General features: G+C 41.8%; 2 protein-coding genes across 2 annotated transcripts; both read right to left on the bottom strand.

The window, feature by feature from the left end:
* Positions 1-225: 225 nt before the first annotated feature.
* Positions 226-2,839, bottom strand: LOC135432901 (uncharacterized). Its single transcript, XM_064688795.1, has one exon. It carries the CDS (start codon positions 2,537-2,539, stop codon positions 1,220-1,222), a length of 1,320 nt encoding a protein of 439 aa, XP_064544865.1. The 5' UTR covers positions 2,540-2,839; the 3' UTR covers positions 226-1,219.
* Positions 2,840-3,772: 933 nt separating this feature from the next.
* On the bottom strand, positions 3,773-6,787 carry LOC135433063 (putative mediator of RNA polymerase II transcription subunit 26). Its single transcript, XM_064689007.1, has 2 exons — positions 6,650-6,787; positions 3,773-4,825 (listed from the first exon to the last, which is right to left on the bottom strand). Exons 1-2 carry the CDS (start codon positions 6,785-6,787, stop codon positions 3,773-3,775), a joined length of 1,191 nt encoding a protein of 396 aa, XP_064545077.1.
* Between the last annotated feature and the right edge of the window lie 9,907 nt (positions 6,788-16,694).

Genomic DNA, 16,694 nt, shown 5'->3' on the forward strand with positions numbered 1-16,694 from the left:
CCGGCCAAGTAAAACAACATTGTAAAGTGATTGTTAAATAAGCTGGTAGATGCTGACTTATGTATTGCCTAATAACACTTATGTAATAATGTGCATGCTAAATTAGCTAGTTAGTTTTTACGTACTTAGTTATTACTTACCCTTAAATATTAAAATAAATAATAATATTTTCTCCCATAGATACATTCTCCTACTAGGACTTGAACAACAAACACATTGAGTTTATTTTTGATTTTTTTTTTATTGCATGCACATAAGTTAAGGTATGTTCTCTTTCTCGTAATGGGTTTACATTTGCTTTTGTTATTTTTAGTCTACAAGTTACAACAGATTACATAATTACACAAATGCTTGTTATGCGCCATACAATTGGCCACATTAGTAAGTATTTTTATACGCGGTTTTATAATATATATGTGAACTTTGTATACATATACATATATATATATAGATGATTTACGATTTCAAAAATTACATAAATAACATGCATAAGTTTTGAGGGCACAAATTCTTTGATTTGAAAATTTTCAATTTTGTACATAAATACATATTGTTAATGATTTCAGGGGTTTTTCTTATATTTTAAATATTTTGATTCACATGCAGCTTATATGTATATATATGTATATATATATATATATGTATATAAATTGAGAAATATGTATATGCATATCCATATTTAAGTACATTTAAGCAGTTGACTTATAAGTACATATTTTATTTGATTTCTCTATAAACGAGCTTTTCATAAACGCAATAATGAGTACTTATTATTTTGGTAATTTACTCAATTAGCTGGCTTTACGAGTGCTGGCAAATTTCAATCCAATTATGGCGCGAATCTCTTTGGGTTCGTTTTAGCTTTTCCATTTGGAGAAACTTTTGCTTCCTTTCATTATATTTTAGCGGCGGCGGGTTCACTACGCTCAATCCTCGGCTGTTTCTGGTTAGGTAATGCTAGATTGTAATGGTATCGGGGTCGTTATTGGTATCGGAATCGTGGGTCATTGGCGGTTTTCATTATGGCGGGTTATCGGGACACTTAGTCTACAAGAGCGTCGCCTCTGCCAAAAATTGAATCAATAGAAAAGTGATTATCATTTGATCTGCTTATGGGAGCGGATTCAGTCACAAAGATTAATAGCTAGTGTGGATAAAGGGGGTGAGCAAAAGAGAGGTAAGAAACAGTGCACTGGCTCCAGTATGGTCCGGTATTCCATTACACCGCTGCACTGTGCTCCGAGCGGCGAAAATACTTACGTGCCTGCACATTCAGATCGTCGAGCAACAGCTCGTTGGATGACTTGGAGCGCTTCGGAAAGATCAGAGCATTACGCAGCGGTGTAACATGCGCCACATTGGAGCGCGGCTTGGGCGGCGGTGCGGGTGGTGCGCGCTTCTGCTTGTAGGAGACGCGCTTTAGCTGCCGCACAAACGACTGGCTGAGCGTGGAGCCCCGATTGAAATCCGGCTCCGCATTGAGCTGCGGCTGTGCGGCGTACTTGTGCAGCTTCGTTGGAGTCGAAGCCAGCGGCAAAGGCTGCAGCTGCTGCTCAGAGTGCGTTTTGTTAAGCGGATGCTTGGCAATTGCTGCCGCCGCCACCGTTGATGAGTTGCCCTTAAAGCGCTCGAAGAGATTGTTGAACGTGCTAGAGCGCTGCTGGAGCGGCGGCGCCGGTGCCGGGTATTTCTGTAACGGATGACTATGCTTGGGCGTGCGGCCGGCGCCCGCTGTCGTGGGTGTGGTGGAGGCCGTTTGCGCTCGGCTGGCAAACACGTCGTCGTCCAGCTCGCTCAGGCTGACCAGCATGTGCTCATCGTCAAATAGGTCATCCGTGTTGGTGTTGTCGTTGGTGTAGCTGCGACTCGTCTCCTGCTGCGTGTTGCACATCTCCTCCAGTTCCTCGCCATCGTCATCGTAATGCGCGAATATTTCATCAAAGGCCGCATTCACAATGTACGTCTCATCCTGCAGCTCCTCCTCGCTGGACTGCTGCAGGCTGCTCCGTGCACGCCGCTGAGACACCAAGGTGCCAAACAGATTCTTGCGATAGTCGTCCGCAATGCCGCCATACGGCTGCCGCAGCTGCTCCGTGGAGTGTGCACCTGTGGGTGCTGGTCGTGGCCGTGGCGTGGCCAATTGACTGGCCAGGCTCTGGGTGCTGCAGCTGTTGATGAGCTTGCCAGGTGCGGGTGCGCTTAGTATGCAGTGGCCATGATGATTTTGTGACTGTGTCTGTGACTGTGCTTGTGCCTGTGCCAGTGCCTGCAGCTTTTGCTTCTGACGGTGCATTTGTTGCAGACGCTGACGCAGATCCTGCGACTTGCGCTTCACCTGGTTGTATTTGCTTTGGCTTTGGCTTTGGCTGATGTTGTTGTTGTTGCTGTTACTCGTGCGCAGCTCATACTTACTGTGCTCCCGATCCCGATCCTGCTCGGCCTCAGCCAGGCGGCGCTGCAGCGCCAGCGTCTCGAAGGTGTGCACAACACTGCCCACGTGTGTGTTGATCTCGGGTATGCCCAGGTCGCCGCTGAACATGTCGCGCTGATGGCGTTGCTGTGTGGACAGCAGCTCGCCGCCGCCCCCGCCCACACTGCTTGCCCGACCATGGCCATGGACATGAGCGTGGGCGTGGGCGTGGCAATGGCGTATGGGCGGCACCGGGCAGCGGGGGGCAGCACAGGGAAGCTGCTCAATGAATTCGGTGGCCTCCTGCTGCCAGAGCAGATTGCCAAGCTCATCGTGGGCGCTGGCGCTGGCCAAAGTGGACGACTGTGTATGGGAGGGGTGTTGTATGTTGTTGTTGTTGTTGTTGTTGTTGTATGTTTTGTTGTTGTTGTTGTGTACGAGTTGTTGGCAGTTAATTCAAGCAAATTGTTATAGAAATAAATAAATAAACATCTGATTAGCTAAGGCTGCAAGAGAGACAGACAGATAGAGAGAGCGAGAGAGAAATAAAGAGCGGGATTGTGCGACTGACCGACTACGTCGGAAAATTGGCTATTTGGTGAGTCATGGGCAGAGGGTCGGTAAATTAGGAAGGACGCTTCTTAACTTCTAAATATATCTTAAGTACATTAGCTTATATATACCATATATATACACACATATATTGACCACATTTAACAATAAATGACTTTTGGCTTATAAAACCTACAACATTTGAATGCAAATATCATTAATTTTGTAATTACTTTCATATTCGAACTTATGGCTTATAAATATTTGCGTAATTTTTGGTATTTCAACTACTGTCTAATTTAATTATGTAAACTATTCAAATTGTATTTATTTTATGCTAAATCCATTTAAATATTTTGTGGCTTTTAACGTTCAATTCAATAAAACAACAACACAAACAGCTGCCATTAGCAGAGCAGCATCGATTAGAAATATGACTTTGTGTATGTGTCTGTGAGTGTATTTGTGTGCGAGTGTGTGTTGGTGTTTGGTCGCGCACAAAAGTAGGCAACGTTTTTGGCATGTTGCGTATACGCCATGTTGCAAATTATTTCGGACAGTGAAAACCCGATTCTAATATTTAATGTGTAAGTGTATAAGTATATATGTGCACGTTTATGTGTGTGTGTGTGTGTGTGTGAGTGCATTGACACATTGCGTTGGTTGTTGGTGTGCGTTTTCGACATACGACTTTGTGTTTTGGGCAACGACAACATTCTACAACTAAGAGAGCAATACGTGTGTACGTGTGTGTGTGTGTGTGTGTACGTGGGTGTGTAGTTGTGTAGCAGTGTGTGTGCGGTTGCATTTTTAATAATAGTTATTATCAAATGGTAAACTATCACTGGAGCTAGAATAGTGTTGCTGCTGCGGCTGCTGTGGCAACAACTGATTGTTGCTAGAGCGTTTACTGTGCTGCTGCTTGTTGCTGTTGCTGCTGCACTTTTGCTGCTGCAGCTGTTGCTGCTGCTGCTGCTGCTGCTTGTGTATGGCCTTGAAATCATCTTGAGATTTGCTGTTCTTGGAATTGTGTTTGCCCTTGTGGCCCTTGCTGTGTTTCGTGTGCTTCAGACTGTGGTGTTGGTGGTGGTGTGTCAGTTGCTGCTGCTGCTGCAGCTGCAGCTGTTGCTGGTGTGGGTGGCTATGTTGCTGGTAGTGGTGTTCAATGTGCGCTATGTTGCTGCTGCTGTGATACTGTGGATGCTGCTGCTGCTGCTGCTGATTGGATGTATCGCTGGCGGTACCGCTGCTGCCATAGCTATAGATCTGCGACTTTGACTGGCTGCGATGCGGATGTGCGTGCAGATTGGCCACACTATAATGATCGGGATCGAGACTGTCGAAGGTCTGCAGATAGTGCGGATTTATCTGCGTACAGTAGTCACCGCCAGCATTGGCTTCACTGTGTGGATGTGACATGTGCTTGCGATCGAGTGTGTTGTTCGGGCGTGCATTAAAGTGTTGCAGATGTGTCATGTTGTAGCTCAGATGTTGATAATGTGAATTGTCGTGTTGTTGTGGTTGCTGTTGCTGTTTGGCGCCGTTTTTCATTGGCAACGGCGGCGGTTGCTGCTGTTGCTGCTGGCCAATTGGCGATCTTCTGTTTGTGTTGCTGTTCGATTTAAAACTATTGTTGCCACTTTGCAGCGTGAGGCTGTTGCTGCTGTTGTTGCTGTTGTTGTTGTTGCTGCTGTTGACGGCGTCGTTCTTCGTTTTGATGGCTATAAACGTGTTTGGCAACGGTGGCAATGGTGGTGTGCCTGTGGGCGTGGTTATGGTGGTTGCCGACGATGAGCATGTGGTGGTTGTTGTTGCTGTTGCTGTGTTGTTGATGTTGGTGGTGCTGGCCACGTTAAGTTCCCGCTACGCGATGTGATGCCCGCCAAATGTGCGCAGCACTGGCACGCTCTGATTGTGTTATTGGAGGTGGTGTAGGTGGTGTTGGTATTGGTGGTGGTTTTGGTGGTTAACACATAGCAATTGTTGTGGTTGTTATTGTTGTTGTTGTTATGTCATAGTTAGCGGTTGGTGGTGTGCGTGTGTGGTTTGTTGTTGGGCGCATTTGTTGTGGTTGTTATCGGAAAATGAAATTTCAGAGCGTAAAAAGAGACGAAAAAAAGGAAAAGAGTAGACACTTATCATATAAGTTGTGTATGAGATATATATTTATATATTGCTTATATGTAGAGTGTGTGTGAGTGTGTGTGTGTGTGTGTTTCTGCTTAACAACGTGGTGCGTCAGTTATTTGGGTGTGTGTGTGCCCGGTTCTTGATATGTCCGCGGGCGTGTCAGAGCTGGTGTCGTATTAATAAATATATAATATATTCTATATGCATATAAAACTAATCGCTCAAACGGATACAAGTGCTTAAAAGAAGAGTGAAACTAAGGTAAGGAAAATAAAAGAAAGAAATTAATGTTGATTAGTTCGTTTAGTTCTACTTATTTATGTACATTAATTTGCAGAACATATGTATATTACAAACGATATAATGGATATACGATTACGATTTGTGTACTACTTGGGATAGCAAAAGTTTGGCTACCTAACTATTCAGATATTTAAGATAAATTCCAAACGAGGCCAAGCGAAATTTCATGCATCGATGCCGCTGCGGCTCGCTGCGCTTTGTGGCAGCATAAAATAGCGTGTAAATTCGGGCAGACGGCAGGCGAAATGGCGTTCGCAGCCAGCACGCTGCAAATTACGCAAGCAAAAAAAGCAAAAAAAAAAAAATAAAAAGAACAGACTGCGGAGAAAGCTAATTAGCCGGGACAGTTTGGAAAAAAGTGAGTATAAGTTTTAATAAGAAACTGAGCTGTGGCACGCTAATGCGCGCCAGAGTAAGTAGGCGTGGCCAAACTTGTTAGGTTACCAAAAGTTGCCACATTAAAGTCGCAACTGAGGGACGACTGCTGCCAGTGGATGCGAACAGGGGTGTGAATGTGTGTGTGTGTGCTTCGTAAATTTCACATTTAAATTTAAAAAGTTTGCAGACACTTTGTGCAACTGCCAGAGCCAGTGCAACTGCCACTGCAACTGCACTCTTTATGCACAGTCAATAACAAATGGCGGCGAGACACACACACACATACACACGAAACACGCATACGCACACTCGGTAAGTAAACATGCGCGGCAAAAGAAACTTTCATTCATTCACTCAATGCATGCTGAAAGGCACTTGAGCTCGCCTTGGCTGAGATGGGTGTGGCACTTGACTGAACTTCTTTGCTGAACATAAAAGTTGACAAGCGTTGACATAATTTTACACGCAATGACAAGCCGAAGGAGCCGCAGGATGCGACGTCTTCAAGTGCTGCAGGCAAATAGACGCGAAAGTAAGTGCCACATCCACAAGCTCAAGCCGTCGACTGCATTCGGCAAAGTGCTGCATTTTCTGCATCATTTACTAACAGCAAAAATGTAATAGACTAGCCACATAATTGCAGCTCGTGTTTTGTGTCTCGTCACTAATGATGGATTATTGGTAGTTAACAGCCGCAGCACATTCCTCAGCTGCCATCTCTGCCAACTGCTGTTGGTCTGTGTGCTAGCCAGTCAAATGGCTGCGACAATGTGCCAGCAGTTGCTCAGTCTAGAGAGAGAGAAAAGGAGCGATAAGGCGAGGGGGAGAGAGAAAAAGGTGCACTTCATTGAAGACAGCAGCAGCAGTTGCAAATACCCTTAGATTATCAATGGCTGTAGGGCAGCTGCGGGGATGGGTGCTAGAGCGCGGCTCTGGTTTGCCGGCAACATCATCAACAGCGGGAAGTGAATGTCGCTTAACGTGGCAGGCAGCGGGCATCAAGGCGGCAGGCATCATGGCAGCAGGAAGTTCAACTGGGTGCCACAAAAATTTTAAAACTTTGTAAACAAAACTTTGCGCTGTGCACTTTGCTGCTGGCGCGAAACGAAACGAAAAACATCAGGCGACGATGCGCAGGACCTCTTACGACAACAACACGAAAAAAGAATAAGAAAGGCTGTATATATATATATATATGTCTATATATATATAAAGAGAGAGAGAGAGAGATATTTATATACGTATATAGTTGTGTATAGTCGCTAGCTAGCGGAACCGAGGCTCATCCTGGCCGTTGCTAGTCAGCAGCTGCACAAAAGTTTTCCACACGGCAAATGCTTGTTGCACTGGTACTTGCACCAAAACTTACAACATGTGGCAGTGGGCCATGAGTACGCTGCTCTGCATACAATAACAAGGCTTCCATCAATTGTCCAGCGGATGTTTGCCACAGCAGTAGTCGTCGTCCTCGTCGTCGTCCTCGTCGTCGTCCTCGTCGTCGCCCTCGTTGCTTCCGGCGTGCTCGTCTAGATCCGGCTGGCAGCGTCACGCCCATATGCCGATCAAAGCTAACTGCACTTCAGCAATGGCTTCTATCTTGCAACACGCCACAAAAAGAAGAAAACTGCTTTGTAAATATTACGCTGTAGCCCCTGACCCGCAACCCCCCCTCCCGACGCAAGTCGAAGCGTTGTGCATTTTGCATTTCATTTGAAGAAAATGCTGCAAGTTTTCCAACTTGCCCTCCCGTGCCCTGCCCGCGCATTGTGTTTGCTGCTGCTGCTACTACTTTTGTGTACAATTGTAATAACTATCTCAGCGAGTGTTTGAAATGCGTTTACCGAAAACTTTTACAGCTGCCAGCGCAAGAATGTTTATACTTTTGCATTTTTGTGTGTGCGACTTTTAGCGTATAAAATGCGCCAAGTCCTAGCGAAATTGGGCGGGGCATAAGGGGCAGCCAGCACGTACTTATGTAAGTTGTAAATAAATAGTAAATAGTTGCATTTGCGCAACGTGCCAGCGGCAGCAACTGTGTCTGGCTCTGCGCGCAAGTTATATTTAAATGCGCGCACATAAGTATGCAACACTTTGGGCACCTGTGCCTCCGAGCACTGCGCATATGGCCCATGGACAAGAGAAAATTCAATTAACAAAATGTCAACCCAGACTGTGATAAAAATATTGCAATTGTAAACACCCGACTGCGGAATACACTGTGCACGCTTCAGTGTATTGAAAGCTTTGCTGATTAATTGGGGAAAAGAGGGCTATAACAAAAAATCATCAAGAAGCGAATGCAGTTAGCTTTTTAACTGTGGCTCACTAATTGTGAACGAAAAACTGTGGCTATAATACTCACTAAGGCTTAGAAGTGCGATTAACGGAGACGAACAAATATATGCCCATATTGTTAGAGAAGTGACGATGAAAAACAACAGCTGAATTGAATATAAATCTGTGTGCTTCTTTTTTGGTGTGATAAATTTTAAAACTGTAGGGCACATAGTTTTTTGCAATGTGAAGAGATTGCCTATTTTTGCCTTGCTTTTCTCAGAATATATTTCTTCCATAAAATTAAGATACTTGCTCTGAAAGAGGAGACATACAGTTGCCTACAAATCGGCTTTAAGTAGAATTTGATAGATTTTCTGCAGGTTCCAGTGCAGTATATTCTTCTTTTTCTTGCGGCATTTCTAATTGGAATTTCTCATAAAATATAACAAAGCGCTTAGTGTTAGGAATCTCCACAGTAAGCAATTAGACTAGGATCTGGGCAGAGAGTGCACCTCAGTTAATTTTGTCTAGAAAAACTAACTAAGTCTATTTTATACAGCTGTGCATGCAAATGTGAATATCGAAAAAGATTTTTTCAATTTGCACAAGCATTAATAGGCGGGGGCCTCTGCAGGAATAAATACCAAAGTTTTCAGCTCAAACTTTGATAACATATTTTAAGACACATGGCAATGCGTACTGCACAAAACTAATATACTCGTTTTTACAGCTGGGCACTGTGCATAAAAATTGGCTATTGGCTTTGGTTGTAGATTTCCCGCAGCATTTATATGGGCTGGCAGCAATCAGCAGAAAGCAAATCACAATAAATTTAGTGGGTCGAAAGGCTTTTCGGCCCAGCAGGCGACAGCAGCGCCATATATTTGAATTCGTGCGTCAGGCGTGGGCAGTGTGGAAGAGGGGGGAGCATGAGGCTATCATGTGGTCGTGCTTAAATTAAATGATTAACCAGGTTATTTACGGCACGCGCCTTGGGCCAACATAAGTCGGCCAGCTGGCCACAAAAACAAATGCCTCTGGTTTCTGTTTCTAGACGGGTATGAGGCCGTGGTGTGTGTGTGCACACCTGCGTTAGTTGTTGTTTGTTGCACAAATAACGCGGCCAACACGACGTGAGGCACGCCTCACGCGCCGCCAGTTCAAGGACAAGCGGAAACGGAAGTACAGCTTGTGGTGCTGTGCAGTGGCCGTTGTTTTTATATCGCGGTTGCTGTTCTTGCTGTTGTTCAGCACGTAAATTGACGTGTCCAGAGCGACGGTCAATTGCTTTACTCAAACAGAGGACACTCCGGCGGCGACGGCGCTTGTTTTGTTTGCTGATTGCGCAAATATTTGCGCAGGCATTAAAAGCGGAATTGATGGTCCGACAAGGTGAGGGCCAGTGAAAGGGCAGCGGTCGCAATATAAATTTAAATATTAACGCCGACTTAACGGCAATGAGTCTGTGGGTTTTTTTGTTTCAATCACTCCGCTGACTTCTTGACCGCCGCCGCGGTCCAAACGTTTGCCTTAATGCTAACAGCCTCGTTACTTTTTATTGCACGCACAGCCCGAGGGGCGGTGGGGGTGGTGGCTAAGGGCGTGGCAGAACTGCGTCCGGCTTTTCTGTGTAGTCATTACGAACCACCAAAAATAAGAAAAGAAAAGGTACGAAAATTGTGATTATGAACACAAATTTGCGCTTAAATTGTGGGCAAAAGCTGACCGGGTGCAGTGTGAAAGGGGGGGGGGGGGAGCTTTGGCGTACTTTTATTAAAAAGCGCAAAGTCATTAAATTTTATTACAAGTTAAATTTTTCAATAAGCCGAAAATAGCGCAAAGCTAACGCCCCTGCGTTTTAGGCCAATTAAATGGGATAGTTAGATGCTAGAAATAAACCGAATTGAATGCAAAACAATTTAATCGATTAACTGAATAACTGTTATGTTCCACTTTTATTTAATACAAATATTTATCAAGGTATTTTCCTAAAAGCCGGTGTATCGATCGATTTTTATCGATTGTCCCAATGGAATAAACAAACTGCGGCGCAGTAAGAAACTAAATTAGGGATTCCTTAACCTATATAGCTTAGCTTTTATAGTCCAATATATATTAATGAGGGTGGGACAGGCAGCCAGAGCGGACTATTGATCTGAGGCTGTACAACTTAATGGGATAGAAGGGACCAAAAGACTTTTTATCCCAGATGTCGAGTGTTCTAACTGTTAATTCATTAGGCTATTAGCTTGGAAAAAAGATGGACTAGCCACTAATTGAATTAATTTTGGCAATTGCTCAGCGTCGGTCGATAAATAAAGCCTGGTTATCAGAGGTAATAAATATGGACTGGCTCATATCTTTTTATTTACAGAAGAAGTGCAATGCAAAATGCAAGAATAATTGCTCTTCTATTAACGATCGCAGTGGAGAGAATTGAAAAACCTGCCTCACATAAAAAAAAAGTCTAGTGCCGAAAAAAAAAATTTAATTAGCTCTATGATAATCCGTTTGTGATAATCTAGTTTTAGGTAATTTAGAATCGATCTAGGGCAAAATGTCACTTAATCCTATAACCACAGTCAAGCAAATAAAGCCCAAACTGGGGTGCTTACAATTCTCAAGTGGTTTAAGAGCAGAGCTCCGACCATTTAGCCCGAGCTTAGTTGGGTTTTTTGTTGCTGTTGCCACTGTTCTATCTATCTGTTCTACTTTCAGTTATTTAATTTGGGATTAGTTCTTTTTTCACGAGATTCTATTCTATATACGGCAGCAAAACGAGTACCGCTTGAGCGTGAGGCAATAAAATGCAAATTTGTCTTTGGGGCTTTTTGCTTGTGCTTAAGCATATTAAAAAATAAAAAACACCTGCAGATGGTGATACCCGCTGCACAAATATACGAAAATAAATTACATTTATAGTGGCTTTTGGCGAAAACTTTAGCGAGCAGCACACCTACATACACACACACACACACACACACACACTAGCAGCGACGCACATACTTAAGCCCCTTCCCCTGAGGCATGCCATTTATGACATCCGTGCACCGAAAAGAAGCAGAAAAGAAGAAAATCTGAAAAACAAAACAAACATTATGAACAGCTATTGTCGGGTTGTCGAGAACGAAATACCCTTTGAGGTATTGAAATACCCAATCAAAAATATGAAAAAATGTAAAGCTGTCAGGCTGAGCAGATAGGTTTGATGGAAACAATCGGAGCGGAGTTCTTTAGCTTGTCTTGGGTATATGATTAATAAATCGGGATCGATTATAACACTTTTAAAAACGAGCGTACCCTCTGCATAGGGTATATAAAAATGGCAACGCATAAAAACCATATTAAATGCCTTACTCTTAGCGCTATTGTTTTTGGCATTTTTGCGAGCGTCTGCGAGCTAGGACAACTACACAGGACAACGGGATTGCGGGACTCCAGCTTTCGTTTGTCATCTTTTAATGGTGCAATTAGAACACACAAAATGCGTTTGCTGAAAGCTGAGCTGCGGTTGCTGCTGTCGCCGTAGCTGTCGCTGGCATCATAAAGGATTTTTAATAATGGCGCCAAATTACAATAGGCAGTCCCACGCACACACACGCGCACACACACACACACACACACACAGATAACACAGATGTGCAAACAAATTGCGTATACGCCATGGCACTTTGAAACAAAAGCCCCGACAATGCAAAGTTGTGCCATAGATGCCCGCTGCTGGCTGTGATTTTTCGGTGGCTAGATAGTGGGAGTATCCTTGCCACCGTTGCTCCGCCTTTAGCCCCAGCTCCAGCTCCTGCTCCAGCTGTCTTTGGCTTCCATTTCTTGCTGTTTGTTGTTTGGTGTAATTTGATGCGCTATTGTTTGCCGCATGCGTTTTTCATTGTCTCCGACGACACTTTAATGTCAGCTGAGATTTTGGTTGCCGTTCTTGCTGTTGCTGCTGCTGCTGTTGCTTCTACGTTTCGTTCTCGCTTAGTCATTGCTATGCAATTTTGTTGTAATTTATGCGCGTATTGTTTCTTCATTTTGCATGGGAGTTGTCATTAGTTTAGCATTGCAAAGCTCGGCAACAGCAGCTGCTAAAATTTATGTGCTCTCGGCCCGTGTTGCTTTTGTTCGGCTTATTTGCTGGCCAAAAGCAAACTTTTAGCAACCCGCAAGTTCATTTGCGCAAAACTTCTACGCACCGAGGCTGTTTTTGATGCACGCCATAATTTGCTTTAAATAGCAGTTAAAGCTGAGGCGAGAATATTCAAGGAAAATGCATAAATGATTATAGCTGGCGCTCTTAAAGAGACAAAAGGCGGCCGGAAGAGCATTGAAAGTCGAGTCGCTTGGCCATGCAGCTCAATGAACTCGATGCGGAAATGCGAACACAATAATTTATAGCCGTGCCGAATGAAGCGACACACACACACACACGAATTGGTTATGAATCGACGTGAGGTGGCCCAAAGGATACACTGGGCAACATAAATCCTTACTGAAATTTATGGTGCGTTGAACTTAAAATGAAATACAATAAAATGTTCAGCATGCAGCCGCAATGCAACGAAGATGCTCCATCCAGGAACGATACGGCGACACAGACGCACACACAAAGTGGAGGAAGCAAAAACAAAGGGCACACACACATAAAACAATAATAAAATTTATTAACGTGGAACAATTTTGCATTTCCTGCCGACGGGCCAGCAAATGATGCAAGAAAAGGGCCCAACAAAATGCAATAAAATTGATGCCAAGGCATTATATTTTATATGCCTCTATATGCACATTTATTCATATCAATGTGTGTTTGTGTGTGTGCAATGAGGCATTAAAATGGCGCTGAAAGCCGAAAGAAACGAATGGCGCCATAAGTACGCAATGAAACAAGAATCCTGTTAAGACAACTCCATGAGAAATCACAACGAATGTGTGCGCCTTGCCTTTCGAATCGAGATAGAATCAATGAAATATTCTAAGTTCATGCGGAAAATTAATGATCGATACATTTGACTACGTGGCGTATGAGCAATTATATATAATCGTAAGTCCTTGCTGAACACCCTCTTTAAACCAAGCCGGTTCGAGTCCGGAATTCCAATTTATTTTTTAATTTCAAACGTACCCTAAGCCAAGGCAGCTGCCAAAAAAAATAAAAAAAAAACAGCTAAGCCAAAATCCTAACCCAACCGTTTATTTTTTTAATTTTCAAAATATAATACTTTTGAGGCAGATTCAGCCCAGCAGCATAAATAACGGGGTCCCAACCATTAAAGCGACTTCCCTTAAAAATGTGAACGAATATAAAATTGAATTTCATCATTGAAAATATAAAATATATAACAAGCCAAGGTTTGAGCCAAGCCACGAGCTTATCGATGTGTAAATCAGGTTTACGAACCGAACCTTAATGCAGGAAGTTGGTTCAATTCATAAGGCGAACCACCGACCATTTATTTGGGTTCGAAGCTCTGAGTATTAAAGCATTACAGTTTGCAATTTAATTGGCAATTGGACAATGACGGATCTATCAATGCAGTCAAAGAGAAACAACCATTGAATATGACTTCGGGAGTCCAAGTCGTAATTGAACAATAAAACATTATATAAAAGGGTTTAATATATACTTCATGTACTTACTTTTTAACTTTGTTTTGCGGCCTACCCGCTGGAAAAAACCCAAGTTTAGAATATTATTTCTAAAAATGTCAAAGAGACATATCTCGGTCGAGTGGAGTCGGCAGCAAGCGTTTGAAATAATATTAATTACCTTTAGATTTTATGCTATTTTCGTTTTTTGTAGTTTTCGTATAAAATACGATACTAAATAAATAAATAAATTATTTTTTTTTGTTTGTCTATGGAAATCGAATAAGAAGCAACATATAAAAACAAATTTAGTGTCTGTTTGGGAATAATGCTAAATATTTTAGCAAGGAAACGAAATAATGTATCCGAATACTTTAGACTGTAAATATTGAGACAAGTAACAATTTTTATTTTTTATTTGCTGTGTCCTAATTCCTTTTAATATTCCATTAGCATTAGGCTTTAAATATTGCCCTCACATGCTCGAGATATGCCTCTGCGACAGTTTCTTGTGAGAAAGTATTGATTATAATATATCGTAAAGTGGCATCCCATATTAACAATGCAAATCTTAGGAAAAGTTCATACCTCCTTATACAACAAATTGAAGCCATGCTGAAGGACTGCATTCCTTAAAACGAGCGAAAAATACATTTAAATGTTCCCCAAGTTCATAAAACTATATTAGATCGGTGCAGGCGATTACAAATTTTGTGAGTGCTTCGATTGAGTGCAATAACAAAGTTAAGGTGTGCAGCGGGTTTCGGGGAGTTGGAGGCTTCGCTTCCGGGCAGGCGGACTGTTATTGGGCTTAATGCAAGCGGCAAGCGATTCAAGGGGCAGCTGGTGCGCAGGAAATGCAGAAGTGCAGTTGTGGGTGGCATTGTGAAAATTATAATTATAATTATTATTAGTGCACTTAAAACTAAAGCCAAATTCACTTCCTTTTTTTTGTGGGTATGCAAACGGAAAGAGTGAATAAAAAATAAATTAAAAATGTTATTTGCTGCTGCAGGTGAAAAGCTTAATTATACTTTCTGCTCTTTGTTCGGTTTTTCTCTGTTATTTTTTGCGCTGTACACCCAAATTGAGCTTAAAAAACTTAAATTATATTTAAAAAGTTATCAAACGGTGGTCGCTAGCTTCACATACACGAAATTAAACATAAAATAAATGAATATAAATAATTGATGGTGCACATTAGAAACGCTAAGAATATTAAATTTCACGGGTAGTTCTGTTGTCTGAGAAGCTACAAATGCAAAGAACAAGACACAAACAAAAACAATAAAACGGAAATGTGCGAGATTTGTCTGGTGGTGCTTGGTTAGTGGCTTGCTGGGTGTTAATATAGCCTATTGTTGTGGCTGTTGATGTTGTAGGCCGTTTAGTTTTGGTTTGTTTGCAGTCTGTGTGTATCATACTAATTGATTAACAAACTTAAATGGAACGTGAAATTATTAATTGCTCGGCTAATTAATTTATAATGAGTCTGTCCTGGCAGCTGTGCCATGCCATAAGCCATAAACCACAAGCCATCAACTGGAAATGGTTTGGATGCAAGGCCAGATCGCGCATTAAGTATACGCAACGTGGTGCGACAAATGATCGTGACAAAAAAAACAAAAACTTTACGTGCTGATGCGTGTGTTTGTGATTGTGCGTGTGTGTGTGTGGCAAGACACAGTATAAATAAAACTGTACACGGTGCGCGCTAAGTGCTTGTAGATGTGTATGTGTGTATGTACATGTTTCTATAGGCAGTGTGTCAGACTCTGTGGCGCTTGTGTGGCTTTTTCTGCGTGTCGTTTTAAGTTTCAGTGTTTACTGTGGCAGAGGCTGTGGGTTGTGGGTTGTGGGCATGTGTGTGAGTGTACATATAAAAATGTGGTTTTTGTTTTGAGGAGCTCTTGTTGCGCTTCGCTGGTTATCACAGAACATTCAGTTAAAAATTACAATATGCATTGAATGATGCGTACACTATATGTATGACTAGGTCGTATATTAATTGTCGTATAGGTTAATAGGCAATATAAATATATATTGTATACAAGTACAAGTATAAATATTAGAAATAATGTAATTCGAAAAAAAATCCAAAAAACGTTCGTATTGTATATACTCCGGGGTTGCACCACATAACAAATCATGATCATATCATATCAGGTCATCAAATTAGCTTGGCACGAGTACAAGTACAATTAGTAGTAGTATTATGTATATTATGTATTATATTTATGCTTATTAACTGTAAATTGTTGTAAGTGTTAAATTTTATGCGCAAATCACGATCATCAGCAGAACGAGCGAACGAACGAACGAACGAGCGAAGGAACGAACGAAGGAACGGAGGAACTTGGGAATTTCAGCAATTTCCGGCGTTCTTTACTGTATGCGAGTATGTGTGTATATATATACATATATATATACATATATAAATATATATGTATGTATGTATATATATATATATATATATTGATATATTAATATATGTTTATGTAGATATAAATGACAATTCAATGTACATATCAAAGTAAAAATTCAATCAATTCAGTTCATTCTCTTATTATTACATCATCAAAGGTCATCAAAAGTAAGAAAAATAATCATATACATAAATATAGTCATTATTATTTAGATATATAGTTTGTATATATGTATATATTCTTTATATATATATATATGTTTTGTGTGTATATATATTTAGTTAAGGTCAATCCATCAATCCATATCAATTAAACAATTTACAGGTATGCGTATATATAAATAATTAGAGACAGAGAGAGAGGCAAGAGATAAGAGAGGAAGAATACGGGTTCGGGCGTTCACCAAGTCCACGTAAAGCGTAAATCAAAACGGAAATACATTTAAATTAAATATTTAAAATGGCTTTCTGTTCCTATTTCTTGGAATCTTTTTAACTAAACCATTTTTATATTCTAATATTCTTGGTGGATTTGGAAGATTTGGTGCCGCCTGAGATGGGAATTTGAGTTATTTGGAAATTCTCTCGCTATCGTTAATTAGCTTAATAATTGCCTGCTGGAGCTTCAAGATGCAC

This window comes from Drosophila montana, unplaced genomic scaffold, assembly GCF_035044405.1.
Source record: "Drosophila montana isolate Dmon_TW-CO22-7 unplaced genomic scaffold, ASM3504440v1 contig_1505_1, whole genome shotgun sequence".
Classification (NCBI taxonomy): Eukaryota; Metazoa; Arthropoda; class Insecta; order Diptera; family Drosophilidae; genus Drosophila; species Drosophila montana.

Coding starts and splice junctions, on each gene's coding strand:
- LOC135432901 (XM_064688795.1), bottom strand. CDS start 2,539: ATGTTCAGCGGCGACCTGGGCATACCCGAGATCAACACACACGTGGGC.
- LOC135433063 (XM_064689007.1), bottom strand. CDS start 6,787: ATGCCTGCCGCCTTGATGCCCGCTGCCTGCCACGTTAAGCGACATTCA. Junction 4,826..6,649: donor CAGCCATTGATAATCTAAGG/GTATTTGCAACT, acceptor CACATCGCGTAG/CGGGAACTTAACGTGGCCAG.